The sequence below is a fragment of the Vulpes lagopus genome, chromosome 18 (genome assembly GCF_018345385.1).
Source record: "Vulpes lagopus strain Blue_001 chromosome 18, ASM1834538v1, whole genome shotgun sequence".
Taxonomy (NCBI): Eukaryota; Metazoa; Chordata; class Mammalia; order Carnivora; family Canidae; genus Vulpes; species Vulpes lagopus.
In genome coordinates, this window is record NC_054841.1 from 21,906,099 (window position 1) to 21,931,490 (window position 25,392).

A 25,392-nucleotide genomic window follows, 5' to 3' on the forward strand; every position below is an offset into this window, starting at 1 on the left:
TTCCTGTTACTCTCTTTATTCCAAAACAGACTAATTACAAATTTCAACTTTTCAAATGCAACAGCTGGCAGCTAAGTTAGGAATATTCACAGCATCTGGCTAGGACACCATGCCAAAGAAACGGAGTATTGGGGCTCATAGGTATTCACTCTGTGTTGGGGAAATAGAAAAAAAACAACAAGCAAAAGTGTAACCACAATTCTGACTTTTTTGTTTAAATAAATTTTCGTTTCTCTTTACAAACTGTGAATTGTTCTTGACTCCTTTTCTGGATATTCATATTCACTTTGGCTTTCATTCATTCCTTCCTCCTTTCTGGCACTAGTGTGCTGTTCTGAAAGAAAATGGGGACAAACAGAATTACTGAAGGTTCCAATTTACTGTTATAGTTCCTAACTGGTAACAACAGAGGGACCAAGGTCCTCTGCCATTTATAAGATCTCACTTACATAAGAATAATAATTTATCTACTAATTCTATTTATTTATGCCCTATCTCATCTCACAAGAAGTTGTGAGACAGCTAGTTCTAACTACAGCAGATGACAACTGAGTTGATGACAACTTAAATAAAAAACAATGACAAAAACCTGACAACTAAGAAAAAAAGTGGCATATGGAGCTCTGAGATGAGGGAATTCCAGGCACACCTCTCACAATACAAGGCCAAAAAATGTAAATTTCAACTAGGGGAAGAAAAAGGAAAGCTTGAAGAATGTTTATCTCCAATCTCCCAGACTCCAGATCCGCCAAGCAGCCCAGGGCCCTCATGGAGCTTGGAAGACGGCATTCTGGCCTGCACCATACTCCGGCCAGGCAAGACTCCTGTCACAGTCTTGCCAACGGTCAGTCTCAGCATCTAAACCTAAACATGATTCTCAAAAATGGGACTTGGCTCACAGAAAAATTTTAAGAGAGGATAAAAACCTTTCAATCTCTTTATCCCTTCCTTCCCCATGGCTGTCCTTCCCTAGACTCTGAGAACTGATGGGGAAACACAGAACGAAAGTGACAACCGGGACGGCAGCTGTGCAACCAGGAGGGTGAAGCAGGAAATGAGTGATTCTACAGCTCCAGCAAGTAGAGGCAGTGACATACATGCCGTCCTGAGCAGGTAGTTATACCCAGTGCTGAGGGCTGACGTGATGGCGACGCAGTCTTACAGAATGGCAGGCTCCAAACCAATTAGTCAATAGTTCTGGGGGGCATACACAGGCACAAAACTAATCCTGAGGTTGAAGGGAGTGCTGTTAATTCCCTGCTGACACCCAGAGGTTCCCAGGTATGCTAAAATCTGCATGCTCTGAAATGTGCATGCACAGAGGACAGCATGAGTATAAAGTAAGAAGAGCTGAAAGGGTAGTGGCTCCCAAGCCACCATCTTGGCTAAGAAATCATACCCGTTATCAGACCTAATCAAATCAATGTCTGTCCTTGGATCAAAAGCACTTAGCACTTTCCTTTAGGTTACTAGGTCCCAACCTCTGGACGTCCCAAATGTCCATATGATCAAGCATCTTTCCTCTCTCTTAAGCAGTGTGATTTGGGGGTAGCAGCAACGTGAGGGTAGACTATCTAAATAGCAAGAAGAAAAGTCAATCCAGAGTTATTTTAAAGAATTAAAGAGCTCAATATTTAGCAGGAAGGACTAGTTTGAAAGTGAAATTTCAGAGCAACTATAATTCAGGACAAAATCAATCGGGTATGTTAGGGAATGGGGGTGGAGACTAAGAACTGACTACATAGGGGGAATTTCTAGAGTATGGAAATATAGTCTGTATCTTGACTGAGGTGGTGTTTACATGACTATACAAATTTGTCAAGATTCACAGACTATACACAAAAAGGGTGAATGTTACTGGATATAAATCATACCTCAATTAAACCTGAAAAAACAAAACCAAGACAAATGTAGTTTTCCTGTGTTGAGTATTAGATGTGCCAGCTTATGCTCACACATCAGTGGAAAGGTTCTACATTCTATGCTTTTGTTGATCTCTCCGATTTGCAGATGATTAAAAATTAGATGGCTCTGTTGCTTTGGCAGGAAAAGCTATTTCCAAGGCTAGAGATCAGGGAACATGACTTGAAAACTCAAATACCTCCCTTTTCTCTTTGTTGGCCTAGTACAGGTGTCAGCAAAAGATGCCCCAAGGGCCAAATCCAGCCCACCACCTGTTTCTGTAAATAAAGTTTTAATGGTGGTGGTGGGGGGCCGGCACCCAGGTGGCTCAGTCAGTTAAGTGTTTGATTCTTGGTTTCAGCTCAGGTCATGATTTCAGGGTCCTGGGATCAAGCCTCAAGCATTCCTTGCTCAACATGGAATTTCCTAGTCCCTAGCCCTCTGCCCCTCCCCACACTTGTGCTCATGCTTTCTCTCTTTCTCAAATAAATATCATCTTTAAAAAAAAAACAAGTTTTATTGGAACACAGCCACACTTATTTATGTAGCCTACAGCTACTTTTGCCTAACAGTGGCAGAGTTCAGTAGCTGTGATAGAGGCCATATGGTCTGCAAAGCCTAAAATACTATCTTTCCAGAAAACTTTTGCTGATCCCTAGTCTAGAGGAGCTGATCAATGAGCCAGACATTCACTCTCCTTCTGTCCCTTCACCTTGCCTCCACTTCCATCCTCACCCCAGGATTAATCCCGAGGAGAATGGGTGATATTTCACTTGACATTTTAGCCACACAGGGAGTAGCCCTGAGCTACACCCTGAGCTCTAAGAACCAGAGTTCTGATGCTGGCTTTGAGTTATGGCCAACAGTCCTTCAAATCACACTGTTTGGCCCAAAGATTAGTGTTACAAAAAGGCCTGGAAACAGTGACAAGGTGTGCCAGGATTTGCCATGGGACCATCACTTAATGAATTTAGATGTTTTGAATGGGGTCCCTATTCAAGAAGTCCACGGTTGCATCTGTCTTATCCGTAACTCTGCTCTCCTATAAACATAGAAAGAAGCTGCTGTTTATAAAATACCCCATGGAAATAAGAGAGGATGGAGTCTAATGTAGTCAAAGCCAGGTCAAAGTTACCCCATCATTTGGGCTAACTCAGGGACCTTTGGTTTTTGCTCTGGTCCAGTCATACCCTGGTCCAACATGTTGGAAAATGGCCCCAGAATTCAGCTTTGCCTTGGGGAAGGTGGAGAGGAATGAGTGGGCTGAAAATCAGATAAACAACTGACATGCACGAGGTGGGCAAGATGGGAAAGGAACCCTGCTTCTGGGATGAGTCCACCCTTCATCTTTACCGTAGTGTCCTATATTTTGCCAATCTACTGCTCTGCTCTGCAGCGATCCTGCCAAAGGAAAGATGGTTTGAGAATCAAGAAAGGACAGTGGGAAGAGAAATCAGCTTGAGAAAAGAAAAGGTAAACACCCAACCAGAGCTTCCATTAGTCAATAAGATTTCCCCAGTGGCAGAGTTTGTTCTAGGACTCACAAAGACAGTAACAGAAGAATGGGCTTTAACTTTCTGTATTAGGAGTGTGTGTGGGGGGGCTGTGGGGGTGTGCGCACACACACACATGCACACGCACGCATGCCTGCTAGAGAAGGGATGAGAACCATTCATGGTCTCTCTCCTCAGAAAATGTACACAATTTTAGGATTCCAGATTAGGAACTCTTGCTAAGCAGGATTTAAATCTACCTCACCTTCCCCTTGATTTTGTTCATCTTGTGTGGCAACTTCCAGAAAGAACACAGCCTTTTGGCTCCCTGGGGCCTGGACTGGCTGCTGCAAGGAATAGGGCTCTGCTTAGAAAAAAACAGCTGAATCCCTGGCTCTTTCTCAGATGCAATGCACAGCTGCCAAGTTAAGGCTGCTAGAGGGCAGAGAAATAAACCAGCTGCCACTGCCGGTGCTAAGGGAAGCTCTGGTGGAATGTGGATTACGACGGGGAAGTGAGGGAGCGCGTTGGGACCAGTCTCCAAGGCAAGGCACTCAGAAAGCTCACAATGGAGACTCTGGCAGGGATGAGACACGTGGCTCTCCCATCTACTAATGGGTCTCTGAGAAAGCCTCTCTGATCTGACCAACTTAATTGGCAGCCATGCTAGAGGGCACACAATAAAGTTATATTCTTACAGCAAGAGTCTTGGAGAGGAGAAAGCAGGGCACATCTGAAAATGTTAACTTCCAAAGGCAGAAGCAACTCTGACCTTTTCTTATCAACCTTTATGTGGTTGAAATCACCCAAGACCTAAGAAAGTCAAACCAGTGAGAAACACCTTTGACATTTAAATTTGCCTCTAATCCAGGTTTGAAAGTCAGGCTGCCAGCAAGCTGCTGGTGTGTTGAGATCTGACCGTTTGTGTGAACCTAAGGTTGTCTGGGGAGGCGGTGGGACCAGCGGACCTCACTCTTAGGAGGAAAAGCTCCGTGAGTCTGTTAGGGGTTACAGAGGAGTAACTCCTGGGGCCTAAGAGGAAGGCAATCCTAAGAATAGGATTCTCTGTGGCAATAGAGGAAAACAGTTTTATACAGCCAGTGCAGTAAGGACAATCTTCTGTCACATGTGTTCTAATCCATTTTAATCTTCATAAAGCAATTATTTCCTTTTCTTGTTCTAATGTGTCAGGGCATGAATCACTGTGGCTTTAATATACTTAACGCTGATCACCAAGGCCCTTTTTGGACTTAAAAGGCTGGATTAAGGTGTCACACTTGACCCTAAGGTTGGGCATCATTCTGCCACATACCCTTGTTCAAAGAGCTGGGTGAGCAGAGCTGACAAAAATATTTCTAATCCCACTATGAGTCCCTGGCCCATCCCCAGCCTTACCTCTTGATTGCCTGCTGGGCCAGCATCCGATTGCCAGCCAGAAACGTCACACTGCCCAAGATGGCCAGGTACTTCAGGGTCTGGAACATGTTGAGCTGAGTCCAATAGACATACATGAGCCCCAGCATCGCTGCAGGAACAGATGTCATGATAGCCAATTAAATGAAACAGTGACAATGGCCTGGGGCAGAGGACAGTTAGGAACAATAACTACTGGATTCTGAAGTCTCTGTTTCTAGACACTTCTTGTTTTATTCCTTTTATCCAATGCCAGAAAATAAGTAACTCAATATACTTACCTTGGCTACCAAAAAATCCAGAGGTAAAAAATCAGACCTCAGCTACTTTAACTATCTTGTTAAGATAGTTTCATGTTCCAGCTCACATTGGTCTTACCTAAATTTTATTTTTGTCTTTTGTTTTTGTTTTTTTTTTTAAAAAACATGACTGCCCTATTAGATTAAGGATTCATTTTATTTTTCAAATTCTGAATGAAAGCATGAAGGATTCGATAAATGAGTAATTTCCTTTCTATTACAAAAAATGGTTAAGGGCATTTTGTTAATGTGAGTGAGTAGGAAGGAAGCAAGGAACACTGGGGAGGAAGAGCAGGTAACAAGGGCTCGGGTCTGGGCACTGGGAGCTGTGGGTTCTGGTCCAGACTCTGCACATCCTAGCCACTTCCATTTCTCTGAGCCAAGATTCTCTCACTTGGCAAATGGGGTCATAATTCCTGCCTTGGGCACTCCCATCAGGATTGTGATGAAAATCAAATGAGGGAATGTGCACAAAAAGCAATCTGGCAAGAAAAGTCATGGCTCTAAACAAATTTATATGCAGGTTTTGTTCTCAGCCTGACTCTGGAGGGCTATCACTCAAATCCAGTAACTGGGCTGGAGAGAAAGGTCAGCCTGTCAATTTTGCCCAGAAGGATGACGGATGAACTACAGCAGGGGTTCTTAACCATTTCTGAGGTCATGGACCACTGTGAGAATCTGATCAAAGTTATGGACTCCTTCCTTCCCCAGAAAAACACAGACACACATTTGCCTAGAATTTTAAGTGATTCATCTGTGGACCCCTACAGACTCTGCACACTATGGACACACAGACAGTTACGCCTGAAAGAATAAATGAAATCAGAAAATAATATTGATGTCTCAGTGAAATGCAAGGCATCACAGATCCAACAGGCTCAAACGTCTCTGAAATGTTTAGCTCATTTGTGAATTTACAGTCTTGTTATGTTTAGGTACGGAGTTCCTAAGAAAACAATGCAGAACAGTGTGTCCAATTGTGGAAGAAAGTGTTTTCTATTACAGTCCAGACACAGCCGCCAGCAAATGTGAAGATCGATACAGTGGGGAAAGATAACCTTTGGAAACTGCCTTAATGCTCTTCATCCAGGAAGATGGCTCAATGTAAAGATACGATAAGTGAGTAATCTCTGGAAATGAACAGGGCTATTAAGTAGGGGTAAACGGCCAGCCAACAGCAGCCTACCACAATGAAACCCAATATAATGACAGCTGTTCTAAGCTGATGGACCAAACAGGTTTATCATCATATTAACTGTCCTAAAAGGCCAGGAGGAAGAGGGAAATGTTATGCTATTAAGTCATTATACTTAATAGGTTGTGGGTCTACTTAACAGGGCTTTTGCGTGGGCAGGCGAAATGTCAGAGGAGGTTAAATGGAATTAGCAGCCTGGGTGCTTACCAGCATGTCCCAAGTGAAAGATGATAGTGCTTGGAGCAAAAGTGAAGTTAGAGACATTGGCACCAATCCGGATCCACTGAATGATGGGGAGAAATAAATTAAAAAGACATTAGAACTTGAAAGGGAAGGCAACGCATGCCACGTCAATGTTAATCCAATGAACAGCCCCAAGGGCTTAAAAGTTCATGCATACTTGAAGGACAGGAAATGTTTCCAAGTGACAACCACCCTATTATAAGTCCTCAGGAAAAAACTGTTCCCTTTTCTCTTTAGAAAGGCATTCCAACACCTACTTTCAAATGTGCTTTGGTAACTCAAACCTGAACATCCTTTTTAATGACAGCAAACTTTTCTATTTTAAAGCAGGTGAAATCACGAAGCTGAAAGGTCAAAGACCACATTTATGAAGTCACTGGCACTTGGCCTAATTCTTCTAAGTACTGGTAAGATAAGCCCCCTGGCAGCCGGCAGGGTGCATACTCTTGCTCTGGGTTCCATGCCTTTTGAAATTCGCCCCACTCAAATATGAGAACAGGTGCACCTATCCAACATCTGGTTGCTGAAACATTGTGCCATGACTTTTAGATTTAGACTGACCAATAACTCCTTTACTAAAATCAATGAATGGGCAGCCTGGGCGGCTCAGTGGTTTAGCGCTGCCTTCAGCCCAGGGTGTGATTCTGGAGTCCTGCAATCGAGTCCCACATCGGGCTCCCTGAATGGAGCCTGCTTCTCCCTCTGCCTGTGTCTCTGCCTCTCTTTCTCTCTGTGTGTCTCATGAATAAATAAATAAAATCTTAAAAAAAAAAAAAATCAATGAATAAATTAGGAACACAGGCAACTAACTTTCCAAAAGTAAGATTTAATAAGTTTTCCATGCAGGTCTCAAAATTCTCTGCACTTTGAGGATATGCATCTTATAATTTAAAAAGTGAAACAAAGAAACAAAATCGGTTAAAAAAAATTCAAACAGTATATTAAAGTATAAAAATTTCCTTTATACTTCCTAAAAGGTTCTCTCCTTAGAGGTGACCAACACTAACAAACAATGCCTTTTTAAGGCTTTTACACAGAGGATCATACATACTATGCTACCTCTGGCCTGCTTCACTCAGTAAGACATCATTGCAATCTTGTCATACCAGCATATAAATCTATATATATATTTTTTTAAGATTTTAATTATTTATTTATTTATTTATTTATTTATTTATTTATTTATTTTATTTATTCATGAGAGACATAGAGAGAGAAAGAGAGGCAGAGACACAGGCATAGGGAGAAGCAGGCTCCATGCAGGGAGCCCGATGTGGGACTCGATCCCGGATCTCCAGGATCACACCCTGGGCTGAAGGCAGTGCTAAACTGCTGAGCCACCTGGGCTGCCCTAAATCTATATTCTTTTAGTAAACTTGCATATTATTCTATCTTATGAGACCATAATTTACTTAACACTAGCTTTTATGAGGACTTTGGTTTGTTTATAGTGTTAGGCTCCAAAAGCTTAAATGTACAGCCTCTGTACCCTGTTTTTATATAGGTATCAGCATTGGGCCTTGCTTTTTTCACACTTGACCTCATCTGAACACTCCTACAGAGCATCCTATTCTGTATACTTTTATCATTTTTAGTAGCTATTAGGTACTTTCTCACACCCCTCATTAATGGTTCAGTTTATTTGGCTGTTCCCCCATCATGGGGAATTTTAGTTATTCTAAAATTTTTGACCATCGGTTCAGGTCACAGCTGCTGGACCCCTTTGGAGCTGTGCTCAGGCCAAAGCACAATGCCTCCTTTAGAACAGCTACATCTGCTGAGTCTGGCGCCAGACACACGCTGCCCATGCTAATTACAGCTACTCACCAGAGCAAAGAGCAGGAGCAAGGGCGAGAGGATCAGGGCAGTGAATGTATTGGACACCACTGTGGGGGGCCTCTTCTCAGGCTCTCGGAACAGGTGCTGCCAAAAGAAGACATACCAAGAATGTTTAAGAATGTGCCCTTCCCAGCAGGGGCTGCCATGTATACCAGGGACCAAAATGCCAATGACAGTCAAAAAGAAATGCTTCCCAGAGGCTAAACACTCCAAGCAGTGAGTGGACACTTGGCCTTTTGCTCCTTCTCAATAGTAGCTTCTAATCCAAGAAGTCTTCTTCTGAAGACACCAGTGCCAGCTCACTACTTGCTCAACTCTCATTTTCCCCTCAAAGACTCAATGCCATTTAGAGGTTAGAAAATACAACCTATCCAATGGCACTTGCCTAGCGTCAAAGAGGGTGTCTGGGGGCAGGGAGAGCACTTCAGTGGTTCAGTTGGTTAAGTGTTTGACTTCAGCTCAGGTCATAATCTCAGGGTCCTGGGATCAAGCCCTGCATCAAGCTCCCTACTCAGTGAGGAGTCTGCTTGTCCCTCTGCCCTTCCCCCTACTTGTGATCTCTCTCTTCCTCTCAAATAAATAAATAAAAACCTTAAAAAAAATTAAAATGGTGCCTAGGTATATGGATGGTTTAGGTGATATATATCCAAGGCAGAACTCTGGATTTCATAATGCTTCTGGGTTCCTAAGGTGGCACTATAATATCCTGCTGCCCCATTTCAGTTAGCTAACTGGGGGTAACCTCACTCTTCTTTACCATTTAAAAGAGCCTCACTGTGGATGATTCCAACCATAAACCACCCCTTCTGCATCCAGTCCATGGCTCTAAGGAAGCCCTAAATAAATCTTCTCCCTTCCTTGTTCTGCCTGACTTCTGGAATTGAACCAGAAAGCTGGGCAAGCATTGTTCTGATATTTCTTTGTTTTTTTCTGAGAAACTGTCCAGTGACTCAAACTGCTTAACAAATACTATGTTTATTTTGTAAAACATTTTAGAAACTTTTCAAAGCCTTTCTTTCCTTTTTTGGTTACCTATTTTGATTCTCACAACAGTCCTGTGAGCTGAGCTGGGCAGGGATTGCTAGCTGTGTGCACAGAAGGTGAATCTCTGAAGGGAGATTTACCTGGGGGAGAAAAGCCCTGTCCTGCCGAGGTGAGCTTTCCACCTAGAGGCTCCAATAGCCCTGATCTGTGCAGAAGCAGAGAGCAAGGAAGCCAAACCACCCATGCTGTAGCTCTCAAGCAGCCACTGTAAGGCTGAATCTCCTGGGTGCTTAGGAAAAATAGCCTCTGATTTTGTGTTCACCTATCAGCTTTCAGGGAGCTGGTTGCTGGGCTCTGAGCCTGTTTTTCCAAGCTCTAAGATGGGACTCATACTGGTTCTGTGTAATTTACAGGGTGGCGAAGCCCACACTATAAAATAGCATATGAATAAACTAAAGAAGCAGCCAGACTAAAGCCACCACCCAGGTTTACTGCCCATTTCATGTTTCCCCTCCACGTTAGTACAGGAGCCATTAGGCATCTTATACCTGAATTTCCTGTTTGGGAGTGAAAAGGTTCTTGGACAGGACAGTCGATGGAGCATCTTCTTCAGGGAACTTGATGACCACATCAGCCTAAAAAAATAAGGGCAGTTTTTACAGGTACAGGGCAGAGAAGCACTGAAACTCATCAGCAGGGTAGCATCTTCTAACTCACATCCAGGACCATAACTGAAAATAGCTCAAAGCAGTCCAATCACTTCTGATCCATTAGCTGACAAATTGAGGCAGTAAAAATTTCAAGAACAAAACAAGTATTTGTTGAAAATGCTTTTTAGAGCATGAGTTCCAATTTTCTACTGGTCTGGTGAGCCCCACAGAGCTGCTTAATACAAAAATCCCAGCTGGTATTCAGGCTGTTACAGTTGCAATCAGAAACTGCTCAGTGCCCCTGGGAAGTGTGATTTAGTCACAGGAAAAAAAAAGATAAAGATAAGAAATGAAAATGTGCTCTTGTACAAAAAACAGCCCAAGTCCAAGAGAAGAAAAAAATGCTTTGACTATAATGCAAAGAAATGCAGCTGCCCCTTTGTCTGGTAGAGCGAGTGACCAGCATTCAAGGCCTGTGGTTTGGCCTCTGCTACCTTTCCAACCTCAGTGCCTCTTGCTCTTTTTTTTTTTTTTTTTAATTTTTATTTATTTATGATAGTCACACAGAGAGAGAGAGGCAGAGACATAGGCAGAGGGAGAAGCAGGCTCCATGCACCGGGAGCCCGACGTGGGATTCGATCCCGGGTCTCCAGGATCGCGCCCTGGGCCAAAGGCAGGCGCTAAACCGCTGCGCCACCCAGGGATCCCTAGTGCCTCTTGCTCTTGACCAGACTTAGGTACTCCATGAAAATGGACCCACTCAGGTCTCACTGAAAGCATATTCTGCAGGCCGTTCCCCAATGATCATTTCATAGCCCCCAGATACTATCCTGATAAATCCTTGCAATTCTTCAACCCCTAGCTTAAATGCAGTCTTTCAAAAAGTTTTTCTCTCATCACACCAATCAAGTGTGAGATAGATATGTAGGTGAGGAGAAGTACGGAAACTATAACACAGTATGCAAACATTGGTTAGTAGTTTATGAACATCTTGCATATTCCACAACTATTGTAAACCATCCTGAATTATCATCAAAATTTAAATCTTACCCTCTCCCAACCCTTTCTGAGGCTATACCATATCTCAAAGAGCTGGGGCCTTTATCTCTTACATCTATGTATTCCCCCATAGCATTTTACTATAAAATGAGAACCACCCTCAAGTATATCTTTTACAGAAATTCACTAGGACCCACAAGGGCAAATTTAGGTTTCATTCACACTCTCTGAGTCACTATTTCTTAAACACCTACTATGTGCCAGGCCATGTGCATACCCCTAAAACTCCCGGTGGAAGACGACACAAGGCCCCTCACCTCATCAGGCTTATTTGTTGCCTTGCAAAGGCAAGGCTAGGGGAAAGCACCCATGCCCCTGAGTTGGTGGCACAGCCACTCTTGCCTAGGTCAAGGTGCATTTAGGCACATACCACATTCCAAAGGATGGGGTTCTTCAAAGTGGCATCTCCGATGATCAGATAGAGAGTGTAGGTGCCAGACGCAGAGTCAAATTCAATCTTCCTCTCGGAGGTATCCAGTTCAAACTTGTATACATTCTTGCTGTCCGGCTCAGCAACAAACACCACTTCCTGGCCAGTCTTCTGATTATGGAGTCGGACAAATGTCTGGATGGAACAATACTACAATCTCTAATCTGATCGTTTCAAAACTCCCTCTGTGTCCAACACTGAATTAACAAAGCAATAGACTGTTGGCTTTTTTTGTCGCAGTGGGAGCTCTAGGATCTTCCAGACCTGCCCAAGTGAGAGGAAGGAGTGGCCATCCCACTCTGGTTACCAGCTCAGAGATCAGAACTCACTTTTTTTTTTTTTTCTCATTTTTTGTTAGTACAAGAAATTTAACTTAAGGGCCCATCCAATTCTCAACTACTTGGAGGCTGAATGCCCAGTTTGTGGATGATTTAAGCCCTTTGCTGCTGCTTCAATTTCTTCTTCCTGCCAGCCTTTTGGCCACTTTGCTGCCCAATTAACTTCTTCACCAGAGGGTGAAAAGAAGGGAAATGAGGTGGAACTGTAAGAGGCCCATTTTCAATTTCCTAGTGCCTCCAGCTAAAGATTTAGTAGAAGAGGTTTGGGGATTGATAGCAAGGCAGAGTTCTAACTGAGCAGAGCAGCCTGGTGTCACAGAGAGCGCCCAGGCTCTGAAGACAGACAGATTTGGCTCCACTGCTTATCAGGGGAGCACATTACTTAACCTCCTTGGGCCTTGAGTTCTTCACCTTTACAAGAGAAAGATGGTGGTGTATAGGTGTGAAGAGTCACAATGATGAATGCAAAGCATGTAGTGCCGGGCCTGGTATGTGCTAGCTAGTCAACAAACAGTAGAGGATATTCTCGTCAATACAATGGGACAAGTCTAATCACCTTATCCTGCCAGGGGTATGAGAAACTAAGGCTTCTGCATATTAGAACTGCAGCAAAACTTAACATACACTCAGAGATTTTCTCTCAGGTGTTTCAAAATGAAGAATTGAACAAGACACATAGATTGATTGCATTTTACAGATCATAAGGCGTGAGGGTTACATGAGTTGCCATGGCCACACAATTCAGGGCTGGATCCACAGAAATCCCATTGGTTACTGGTTACATCTGGGCAACAAAGAATGATCATCAAAGTATTTAGGGAAAGGCCCAGAGATGTGAAGCATTCTGACTATGGCAGTCTTAGCCAAGAATGGGATTTAGGAGCCCGGATGGCTGATCTTTCTCCTGCTTTCTCCTGCTATAGCCAAGGGCAGGAGGCAGCCAGGCTCACCTGCAGAATGCCAGCTCTACCTGGGAGGTCTCTATGCCATGGTTCCAAAAGTAGAATCTTGGCTGGGACAAGAGTTAGTTAAAGTTACCCTTTCTTACTAACTCTCCCTGCCCTAGCCTTATTCTACCAATTTAGTCTTGTCCTTTCTTCTCTTTACATTCTCTCTTCCCTTGTGCCATTTTGCTAGCAAATGGTCATTCAGAAAAGGAGCTGCAAATGCTAAGAGGCTGAAGCTCTTAGAGTCAGTGAGCCATGGCTAAGTGCCCTGATGGAACTCTCTGGAGCTCTCTGGAGCTGAGGGTGGAGAGGAGAAAGGAGACAAGTGCCAGGGCACTGATCCTGAGGGCAGCCACTATGAGGCCTGGGCACATGTGTAGCAGTTATAGCTACAAGAAACAGAAAGCAAAAAGGTTTCCAAGTAAATTCACTCACCTCAGTCATCTGCTTTAAAGCTATTTCTCAGGATGAACTTAAGTCCACTAGATCTTGTGAAAGTATTCCTACAAAGCACCTAAACCAAGACTATTAGGTCTCATGCTCTTTCCCGTCTTTCAGCTAAGTATTTATCCGAATTTCCCCTTATAATACTGCCATTGATGGGGAAGGGCTGAGAGCAGTTAATCTCAGTGACAGAGGTGGGGGAAAAGGTGTCTGAGAAAACAAGGGGCCATATCAGATTCTCCAAATTATGCCCTTATAATTTGACAATCTTTTACATGATAACTATCATTATTTTATATATGGAAAACCAAAGTGAAAGCTATTGGTTTCATAATACAAGGTAGGCACAAGTTTAAAAGGACTCTTCTTCAGATTCTCACAAACTCTGCTGTGGTCAGAACAAAATACTTTGGGCCTACTGCCTAGGTTTTCCTTTTTTTAAAATTATTTCAATCTGGTTTTTTTCCCCCTCAGAAAGAAAAAAAGCCTCAATTAAGTGCTAATCTGCCTTAAATATATCTTCCCAATGCCAGCTGATCTTTTAAAAAGCACTGTGTCTTCCACGTGCAGGGTTACAACTAGTATGCGAGGGAATAGTGTCATATGGGAGGATGTGATGGACAGTAAGAGTCCAGAGTGAAGACCCAAAGGCAGGAATCATGACTGTATATACCACACCAACCACTCTGGCTAATGTTAATGTTGCAGGCCAAGAGAAGTGCCCGGGCTTTTTCCTGACCTGGTGAGGAGTAAGTTCAGCACCAGTGTTCACATCTACCAGCTGGAAGAACAAAGCAAAGTTCTGGTGGCTGTCTGCGATGAATGTGCCCTTGGCTTTCGCTGGGTAGGTCACCCTGAAAGAGACATGTATACAGCAAGTCTTCAGAGGGGATCTGCAGAGCTCTGAGAAGAGAATAAAGACAAACTGCACTTCATTGCCTAATCCTCCCTCTCCCACTGGAACACTTTCCTGCTGTGGACAGATAGGAGGAGAGAAGCTGTCTTTGGCTGGAGGGCAAACTGCACTGAGAGAGCCAGGACTTGAGGAAAGCAGAATAAACTCTCACTGGGGTCTGGAGAAATGCTCCATACAGATGCTCTAGGCATTCGACTTAAGGATGTCCATTCAACCACATCTGGCACCGGGGGGGGGGGGGGGGGTGGGGGTGGTGCACGTGTCCCTCTGCAGGCAAGCATGCAAGTGGAGTGGAGAGGTGGGCAAGTAAGACTACGAGGAGAAATCATCACCATGTTGATGCTGGCAGCATGCGTGAGCAAGGTCAGGAGACGAGGGGGTTTGAGACACAAAGCAAAAAAGCGCATTTATCCCTTTTTATTTTTTTATTTTTTATTTATTTTTTAAAAAGATTTTTAAAAATTTATTTATTCATGAGAGACACAGAGATAGAGAGAGGCAGAGACACAGGCAGAGGGAGAAGCAGGCTCCACACAGGGAGCCTGATGCGGGACTCGGTCCCAGGTCTCCAGGACCACGCCCTGGGCTGAAGGCGGCACTAAACCACTAAGCCACCTGGGCTGCCCCTTTTTTCTTTTTTTAATGCTGCATTTTTTTCCTGGACACGGTTTCAATGCATTTTTCTGCCTGAAATTGGATTTTAAAGTCATTTTCTCAAAAGGTAGACTTGATGAAAAAACTGTTCTTTTCACAACTATCTCAGGATGGCAAGGTAAGATGGTCAGGGGATAAAACAGCCAAATGGTTATAGAGCTCACATCTGGCTATATATTATATATTATACGTAAGCTCTTTTTTGTTTTTTTTTTTTAAAAGACCACTTTTTTTTTTTTTAATTTTTATTTATTTATGATAGTCACACAGAGAGAGAGAGAGAGAGGCAGAGACATAGGCAGAGGGAGAAGCAGGCTCCATGCACCAGGAGCCTGACATGGGATTTGATCCCGGGTCTCCAGGATCGCACCCTGGGCCAAAGGCAGGCGCTAAACCGCTGCGCCACCCAGGGATCCCTATACTTAAGCTTTATATTTACTTATAAGTAATACCAACTCTTCATCCATATAGAGGACTAAACTTTGCAAAGCACTCTCACAGACATTACTTCGGTGGATTCTCCACAGTGCTCTCATCTCCAATGTCACTGAAATAACTAAGCCAGAGGCAGAAAGCCCAGCCTTTTCACACGACTTCAAAGGAGTGAATGCTTAGCTTCTAGGCTCTGGCTAACATTTCCCAACTTCATAATGGCTTTGAGGGTTCATCTCCTTTCTCTGGAAGCTGTAGCCACCTAGTTGAGTAAAGTTGGGGTCAGAACTATACCCAGACGTCTAGATGGGCCCTTCCAAAAACAAGAATCTGGGAGAGAGCAGACAAACAGACTTCATACAGTGCTCCAGCCCCCTCTGATCAACTGCCAATGGTCACCTAGAAGTCTGTGCTAAAAACGATTCCAAAAACAAAACAAAACAAAAACAAAACAACAATAACAACAAAATTCCTAGTTCAGCAGAAACAAATGCTGACTGATTAGCATGAACTTGAGAAAGGAATTCACAGTCCTAGTACTAGGTATCTGCCATCTCAGCTCTAAGGACCTCCAGCCAATTTCAGACCCACCGTGGGCCAAAGAGAGTTGTCATGAGGCCACTAAAAGCAGACTCAAGACTGATGATAAGGAGATTATACCAAAATATAAACACACTGCTTCCTTCATTGACAGTCCTGTCGAAAGAAAGAAAGAAAAGAAAAGAAAAGAAAAGAAAAGAAAAGAAAAGAAAAGAAAAGAAAAGAAAGAAAAGAAAAGAAGAAAAGAAAAAGAAAGAAAAGAAAAGAAGAAAAGAAAAAAAGAAAAGAAAAGAAAAGAAAAGAAAGAAAAGAAAAGAAAAGAAAAGAAAAGAAAAGAAAAGAAAAGAAAAGAAAAGAAAAGAAAAGAAAAGTCACCTGAACTCAATACTGTATGTGGTGGCATAGCTGATTTGGACTCAGATGCTACCTATTCCATTGTGGACTAACCACCAGTACAGATAACCCCCTAATCTGCTCGGCACAGTGCCAGCAAACTAGAGCTTCTTTAATTGAGGGTGGAGGCTGGGTCACTGCTCACATAGAAACAGCATTGGGAGAGGCTCAGTGCCTGGGCATGTTCCTTTCAGCGCAAACCTCGGCTCCCCCTGTGCCGAGAAGGCACCCCACCTACCGAGTGGTTTTGGGTGCAATGCTCTGATCCTTATCCACAGTGGAGAGATCAACATTCGTGATGCCAACTTCAGTGGAGATCTTGACTCTGAGCTAGAGTGGGACAGATAAGAAAATCACCAGGAATTAACAGGCATATCCAAGTTTTCCTCACAAAGGTGATTCTATAATAGGAGTCTTCAATGATTTTAGTAAAACTGACTCAGCCAGGCAGGATTTCCACCTCTCCTATCACAAGGCTTAAAAGCAACTCCCTGATTCTTATCCCTTCTTTTCTTCTTTGGCTTTGGTTGGATCTTATATACTGAAAGAGGAAAACAAAACAGATTTTTTTCATGTGCCCTTTAAAATAAATAAGGGGGAAACCTGTGAGCGGTGACCTTCCAATAATTCAAATTGACAAGTACTCAATTCTAAGGACAGATATTGTTTGCTATGTGAGAGACATGGGCTTTATAACGATGATTTCATTTAATCCTCACAATCCTCTAAGGTAGTGCTATTTCAGATGAGGAAATTAAAGATTAAAAAGATAAAGACTCGCTCAGGTTTAGATGGCTAGTAAACTCAGGCACTCTGAGTCAGGACCTGTACTCTCGGGCACCTTGCTCTCCAGCTGCCCAGCAACACTTAGTCTGTGCCAAGCAGTACTGTAGATTTGCCCGTGAAGGCCTCAGAAGCCACGGTGTCATTCACACAGTTCACCAGGTACATCTGGTTTTCCCTCTGAAAACGTACTAGGGTCATACCTCCCTGTCCCCCTAGAGTATGGTGTGGCTCCGTGACTCGCTTTGGCCAAAGGAACGTAAGCAATCCCCCCACCCCACCCCACCTCCGCAATGGAAACTTCAAGAGTCAGCAGGTGATTCTCTCCTTTCCTCTGACATGGACATAGACAATGTGCAGAGAGAAGCTTAATCCTTCAGCTCCGGTTCTGGAGTAAGGACGGCATGAAGCTGAGCCTCTTATTGACAAACTAAGATACCTGGCATGGGCAAAAAAAGGAACTTCTGCTGTCCTAAGCTACTGAGACTTGGGAGTTTGACAAAAGCACAAACTAGGGGATCCCTGGGGGCTCAGCAGTTTAGCGCCTGCCTTCGGCCCAGGGCGCGATCCTGGAGTCCCGGGATCGAGTCCCACATCGAGCTCCCTGCATGGAGTCTGCTTCTCCCTCTGCCTGTGTCTCCACCTCTCTCTCTCTATGTGTCTATCATGAATAAATAAATAAATCTTTAAAAAAAAAAAAAAAGCACAAACTAGTCCATCTTGACATTTAGTGTTTGAATTCTATGCATGCCTTATAAATATTTTCACAAAAAGGAGCTAGCCAACACAATAAACAAGAACTTTTAAAAAATTATAGTAAAATAAGTGTAAAATTCCAAGAGGAAGAAAACATTCTGAAAGTTTATTCATGGGAAATTTCTTATCTAAAATCTAAGTTTTAACGAGCAAATTACAAAAACCCAAGGCACTTTTTACGTTCAAACATATCCATAAGACTTGCAAGTATTTGATAAGCTTGTATGTAATGCTTAAGGAAATCCTTACCAAATCCTTACTGGTTTATAGCCTAAGTCAGGATCAAGGAATAGAGATAGAAGACTGGGCAAGTAATTGAAGGATGGCTTTGGCATTTTGCTAAAATGCACTATCAAGGTGTGACAGCCCCAAATCAAGGGCCAAGGAGAAAAATTAAAAAGGGATAAAGATAGCTATTAAGTAATTTCTTTTAACAGCTTTCTCCTCTACCTCCATAATAACTATTTTGTGACAACAGCCTCAATTACCAGATTGAATACGGATATTCTATTTTACTTAAAAAGCAAACAAAAAAACTGAATGTAAAAGATTTATCACCAGAGGCTGTATGGATATTATTGCCATCTACTTTTGAATATACAGCCACCTATTGGCAGAATTCAGCAGCACTGCCTGTAACCGAGTCTAAACTACTGGGTGAATCATGGTGGTAGACAAGGGAAATAGATGGCCATCCAGTTGAATAAATCCACAAGATAAGAGCTGGGAGCCTCTCCTTCAGCTCTTTGGGTTCTGTGCTGAGCAAACAGCTTCACAACTCAAAAAGGGCTCAGAACCAGTGAACTCTGCTGTATAAAATCCAATGTGGGAAGCACTTGATGCCATTGAAAGAAAACTAGAGTGGAAGGCTCAAGCAAAGAAACAGCCAAAGAGCTGTGATTAGGCTACTGATGTTTATCAAGACACCCCACTAAGGTCACTTTCTCTACATCCCCCTACAGCATCTAGAGCATGTAGGTGCAGGGAATATACAGAAATGGCAAGACACACAATCTCGTCCTAAAGGGAAGTATATATGCAAAGCTAAATTTTAACAAACCAGGCTGCCACTTTAATGGGAGGGATATTCAAAATGCTACAAAAGAACCTGAGAAGGAACTGGGACCTAAGTCGGCCTGGGGGTAGTCCTTGGTCAGGGAGCAAGAGATTAGTAGTAGGAGGGCTTGGCAGTCCTTCATTTTGGGGAGAGGTAGGAGTTTCACAGTATCCCACACTATAGAAACAATCTGTCTTCATAGTTAACTACTCTGCAATCTTCATCAACATTAACCAAATAACTCCTTCTTCACCTCTTTGACTCATTCTCTTATTGGCTCACTACTCATTTAGTCCGTAAATGTGGGATGCCTGGGTGGCTCAGTGGTTGAATGTCTGCCTTTGGCTCAGGGTGTGACCCCAGGTCCGAGGATCGAGTCCCATATCAGGCTCCCTGTGGACAGTCTGCTTCTCCCTCTGCCTATGTCTCTGCCTCTCTCTCTCTGTGTCTCTCATGAATAAATAAATAAAATCCTGAAAAAAAATCTATAAATGTGGTCTGAAAATCACTGTCCCATCTAAATGTCCATAAACAGGAGACTAGTTACATGAATACACTATGAAATACCATGGAATAATTAAAAAGGACAAGGCCAATGTCTACAGACAGATACAGATATATGATCACCTACTTTTGAATACACAACCATCCACTGACAGAATTATATTTAACAGCACTGTCTGTCATGGAGTCTAGGCAACCAGGTGAATTATGGCAGAGGAGTGGCAGAGGATTGGTGTAAGCCATCAAGTCGAGAAGACCCCGAAAGGGAAAGCTGGGAGCCTCTACTCTGTGACAAGAGCAAGAATATAGCTGTTTATTGAATAATCCCTTTTAGGTAAAAAAGAAAGGATATACATTTATCAACATACACATCCTTCTTTTTCTTAAAATGTACAGTTAACTGTTAGAAATGGATTCCTCTGAGAGAAGCTGGATTGAAGGGATGAGAGAAGGCTCTTACATTTCATTATAAGCCTTTTTACCCTTTGAATTTTTTAAAACTACATGCATATTTTACTCCTTTTTTTGAAAAACCAGGGATTATCTGAGCAATGAGGCTGAGGGCCATACACTTTCTTCTTTACACATTTTGTATTTAAAATAGGAGATCCCAATAGGAGATCCCTGGGTGCCTCAGTGGTTTAGTGCCTGCCTTCAGCCCAGGGTGTGATCCTGAGGTCCTGGGATCAAGCCCCACATTGGGCTTCCTGCATGGAGCCTGCTTTTCCCTCTGCCTGTGTCTGTCTCTTTCTCTCAGTCTGTGTCTCTCATGAATAAATAAATAAAATCGTTGATTGATAAATAAATAAGTAAATAAATAAATAAATAAATAAATAAATAAATAAATAAATACAATCACTGTTCCTTCAATAGATGGGTATATAAAGACAGGTGTTTAAAGATTTGTGTAAGGCTCGTCAGTGTATCCTAATCATAATGATAGAAAAGCCATCAACTTTCTGGGTTTTTAATTAGAATCCTGACTATAAACTTCCTTTTTTTTTTTTTTTCTGACTATAAACTTTCAACAATAACATGGTCGCTAAAGCCGCTAATCAAGATGCAACTGTGTTTGTTCTAGAGACATTATAAGCATTCTCAGACAATACAGACACCTAAGTGACAAAAGGGCAAATTGCAGTAAACTCAAGTCATTTGGGTTTGCTCTTAGCCTTAATCCTAAAAGGCTCCCTAAGTTAAAGTTTTCTTTGTTGCAGAGAAACACTGTAGGGCTGTTCTTGAATGGGGAACAGTTTAAAATAAGTCCTTCTGCTCCTAAAATCTTACTACAAATGGGTCTCTGGAAACACTGAAAAGAAAAGCATTTTTATGCTACTCTTTTAAAGCAAATTAAGAAATAAAAAATTATTGTAACTTTTTTCAAAGCTGTGTTGTAAAGACTTCAAAGTAGGATCCCCATGGGTTAGCTGCTTCTTCCTTCATACTAACACTTCAGGATTAGTTTTTATAACAGGAAAGGGACTTATTTAGCCACTTTAAATGCAGCTAAGCCTGATTTACACTGAATCATACTAGTCCTTTCTCTGCCTGTGCTGCGTGCCACATACACTTCAAAAAATGTTTTAACACCAGGAAATGCAGTCTTTCTGCTGAGAGTAATAACCCCCCTGTTTAGCTCATTACTGTCAAAAACGATGGTGCATTAGGGGCAATTAATGCTAATGACAGCTTCAAAAACCCATGTTTCCCCTGACAACAAGTCCAATGTCAATGAGTGCTATTACAGGCCTTCCACACCAAACCACCATTAATGCACTCTGACCAATGTCAAAGCATCTCTCAGGAGAGTAAACAGGACCTGCTGACCTCCTCTGAGGCTCTAAGTGTGACTATTACTGAAATTACAAAGTAAAGTTGCATATGTGACAGAGGTCAGAACACACACACACACACACACCCCTGCATGCATAAAGCTATAACATAATGAAGGAGACATTTTGTAATGCTTACTTCATCACTGGAAAGAAGGACAGCGATGGCCTCAGTTGGGGCTTATTATCATTGCATAACAGCTATTAGTCATTTCTGCTATTTTGCAGTTAGATGATTTTTCCAAAAATCACAGAAACACTTGGGACAAACACCAGATTTAATGTTACAAAAAGCCAAGTTGGGGGATCCCTGGGTGGCGCAGCAGTTTGGTGCCTGCCTTCGGCCCGGGGTGTGATCCTGGAGTCCTGAGATCGAGTCCCACATCGGGCTCCCTGCATGGAGCCTGCTTCTCCCTCTGCCTGTGTCTCTGCCTCTATCTCTCTCTCTCATGAATAAATAAAATCTTAAAAAACAGCAACAACAACAAAAAGTCAAGTTGTTACAGTAACCAAGACAGCATAGCATTTGTATAAGGATAAAAAAAAAGATTAATGGAATATAACTGCAAGTCTAGAAATTAACCCTTGCCTTTATTGTCAACTGATTTTTGATGTCAAGACAATTCAATAGGGAAAGAATGGTCTTTAACAAAAGATGCTGGGATTGCCACATGCAACAATTGGATTTCCACAGGCATAAGAAGGAAGCTGGAACCCTTCCTCACACTACATACAAAAACTAACTCAAGGGGCACGCACCTGGGTGACTCAGTTGCTTATTGCCTTCGGCTCAGGTCATGATCCCAGAGTCCCAGGATTGAGCCCTGGGTTGGGCTCCCTGCTCAGCAAGGAGTCTATCTCTCCTTCTGCCTCCCCCTTCTGCTCTCTTTCTCTCTCAAATAGATAAATAAAATCTTAAAAAAAAAAAAAAAAAAAAACACCGAATAAATCAGAAACCTAAATGTTAGAACTAAAGCTATAAAAGGAGTAAATTTTAATAACAGATTAGATAATGGTTTCCTAGATATGACACTTAAAGCAGAAGCAATGAAGGAAAAATAAACAGACTGAACCTCATCAAAATTAAAATCCTTTGCATTTCAACAAAGGAAAAAGACAACCTACAAGACTGTGAGAAAATATATGCCAATCATGTAACTGATTAAGGGACTTATATCCAGAATATATAAAGAACTCTTAAAACTCAAGAATATAAAATGACCAATAAGCACATGGAAAGATGTTCAATATCATTAGCCATCAGGGAAATGCAAATCAAAATCTCAATGAGAGACCACTTCATTCCCACTCAGGATGGCCAGAGTAAAAAGACAGATAACAAGTGTTGATTAGGATATAGAGAAATTGGAACCCTTATTAGTTTACTAGTAGAAATGTAAAATGGTGCAGCTCCTTTGCAACAGTTTGTCAGTTCCTCAAAAAGTTAAACAGAATTTGTCATATGACCCAGCATTCCATTCCTAGGCATACACCTCAAATAACTGAAAACTATGTTCAAACAAAAATGTGTACATGAATGTTCACAGCAGCATTATGTATATATAACAGCCAAAAGAATGGAAAAACTCCAAATGTCCATGAACTGATAAACAAAATGTGGTATACCCACACAATGGAATATTAGCCATAAAAGGAATAAAGTACTCAAACATGCTACAACATGAACTAACATGAAGAAAAAAAAAAAAAACACACACTAATTTTTTTTTTTAATTTTTATTTATTTATGATAGTCACAGAGAGAGAGCGAGAGAGAGAGAGAGAGGCAGAGACATAGGCAAAGGGAGAAGCAGCCTCCATGCACCGGGAGCCCGATGTGGGATTCGATCCCGGGTCTCCAGGATCGTGCCCTGGGCCAAAGGCAGGCGCCAAACCGCTGCGCCACCCAGGGATCCCAAAACACACACTAATTAAAAGGGCCAGGGCCAGACACAAAATGTTACATATTATATGACCCCATTTATATGAAATATCCCAAATAGGCAAACTATAGAAACAAAAAGTAGATTAGTAATTGTCAGGACCAGAAAGAGGATATATTCCTATAGAATGTCTAGTATAGAAATAGGATTGTTTTCTGGGGTGATAAAAGTGCTCTGAAATTTGATTGTGGTGATGGTTACACAACTCTGTAAATATACTGAAAACACTGGGGCCCCTGGGTAGCTCAACTGGTTAAGTGGCCAACTCTTGGTTTTGGCTCAGGTCATAATCTCAGGGTGCTGGGATCGAGCCCTGTGTTGGGCTTGGCACTCAGCATGGAGTCTGCTTGAGATTCTCTCTCTCCTGCTCCCTCTGCCCCCGCTCCCATATGAGCATGCACATGCTCTCTCTCTCTCTAAAATAAATATATAAATCTTTAAAAATATATATATTAAAAATACTGTAATATACGTACTTTAATGGGTATATAAATTATATCCTCAATAAAGCTATTATTAACAAAAAAAAAAAAGCCAAGATATTTTGTGTAGGATACAAAGCTCACCCTTCAAAGATGAGCTATGATAGTTCTAACAGCTCAGGAATGTACGGAAGCATCTTTTTTTTTTTTTCCGGAAACATCTTTATACCACTCCATCCTTTTCTTCTAAAATGAAAAAATAAGGTTTGGTCTCTACTCACAGGGAGTCCCCAGTCTAATGAAAAAGCAAACAATGGTAATACAATGCAATAACAATTATGGACAGGATATAAAATACTATAGCAACAAAAATAAACTTTAAGTACGCTGAAGCCCTAAATATAAAGGAAAAAAGCCTTAAAAATCATTAGAAGAAAATACTAGAGATTATCTTTAAAAAGTCCTACAATACTCCAAGGTGATAAAGATACAAGAAACACAAACAATCTAGGCAAAAACACTGTTAAATTAGGCTTCACTGAAAATAACTTTTGTGCATCAAAAGATGCCATAAAGCAACAACACTGAGGGAAGATATCTGATGCTTATAACTAAGGGTTAGTTTCCAGAATATAAACAGCTCCTAAAACTCAATAATAAAAAGACTAACAAACCAAAAGAAAAACAGACAAAAGAAAGACAATTCACAGAAAAGTAAAGCTGAAAGGCCAATAAACAAAAAATGCTCAATCTCACTAGTAACCAAGGAAAAACATTAAAACAAGACACCATTTTTGAGTGCCCAGCTGGCTCAATCGGTGGGACTCTTGATCTCAGGGTCATGAGTTCAAGCCCCACATTGGGTGCAGACATTACTAAAAACATAAATAAAACTTAAAAAGAAAAAACAACACCATCTCATATCCATCAAATTATCAAAAATTCATAATACTAAATACTGATAAGAATATGAAGAGAAGAGCAATTTGGCAATACCTAATAAAGGTGGAAGATAAGTACAACTAATGATCCCACAACTTCACACTAGATAAACAAAATGTACACAGGGAAACATGTACTAAGATGTTCACATCCACCTTGTTTGTAATAGTGGAAATCTAAATGTCCAACAACAGGAAAATGAATTAATAAACTCTGATTCACTCATAAAAGGAAGATAATTTCATGACAATTATCCACAGTACGCATACAGTTTTAATTCTACACGCATATAGTTTTAATTCTACAGGCATAAGTGGGGCTGTCATAAGATTAAAATTGAATGAGAACAAGCAAATTGCAATAGGATGCATATAACATAATATACAAATTTTGAGAAGATGCCAATCAATGCATTATATTTTTAAAAATATGTATATGAAATAAATAAATAATAAAAATATGTATATGTGTAGCAGAAATATAGAAATATTTTTTTACCAGAAAAGGGGGGTATAGAACAAATATATCAAAATGTTGGGTTTTGAAGGAGATAAAGAATGGCTTGTAGGTACATTTGGATTCATTACATTATTTTCTGTTCTTTTCTGTATATTTGAAATACTAAAAACTTTTTAGTCCATACTAAAAAATAAAGTTCTATGGGAGCACAGAAGAAGGAGAAACATTTGAACTAGACCTTACAGGATGAGTAGTTGAGGATATGAACAAGAGAGGGGAAAAGCCTTTCTTATGAAGGGGAGTTGAAAGTTGAAAACCAAAGACATGTGCACGTAAAGCACATCTGAGGACCAGGATGCAGTCCGGAGCAGCTAGCACTGAGGGGATGGGGACAGACCCACACTAAAACATGTGCCTGTGCCTTGTGGAGGACCTTCTAAGCCATTCTCAGGAAGTGAGACTCACTTACAGGCAACAGGGAATCAAAGAAATGTTTAACTGAGGAACGATGTAATTTTATCAT

The 25,392-nt window shown here is 41.7% G+C and overlaps 1 protein-coding gene across 5 annotated transcripts in view; it reads right to left on the reverse strand.

Moving 5' to 3' along the window:
- RPN2 (ribophorin II) overlaps positions 1 to 25,392 on the reverse strand; it is a 57,991-nt gene continuing 32,599 nt past the window's right edge. For 2 of the 5 annotated variants that reach the window (XM_041732649.1, XM_041732647.1), the window contains exons 10-18: positions 16,410 to 16,501; positions 13,976 to 14,090; positions 11,448 to 11,642; positions 9,917 to 10,003; positions 8,373 to 8,468; positions 6,510 to 6,585; positions 4,791 to 4,920; positions 3,661 to 3,742; positions 1 to 334 (exon numbers count right to left, since the gene is read on the reverse strand). In XM_041732649.1, coding sequence (XP_041588583.1) covers positions 299 to 334; positions 3,661 to 3,742; positions 4,791 to 4,920; positions 6,510 to 6,585; positions 8,373 to 8,468; positions 9,917 to 10,003; positions 11,448 to 11,642; positions 13,976 to 14,090; positions 16,410 to 16,501 — 909 coding nt within the window. In that variant the 3' untranslated portion in view covers positions 1 to 298. Of the gene's footprint in view, positions 335 to 3,255; positions 3,304 to 3,660; positions 3,743 to 4,790; positions 4,921 to 6,509; positions 6,586 to 8,372; positions 8,469 to 9,916; positions 10,004 to 11,447; positions 11,643 to 13,975; positions 14,091 to 16,409; positions 16,502 to 25,392 lie in introns of all 5 variants that reach the window. The other 3 variants (XM_041732648.1, XM_041732650.1, XM_041732651.1) reach the window with 3 other exon arrangements.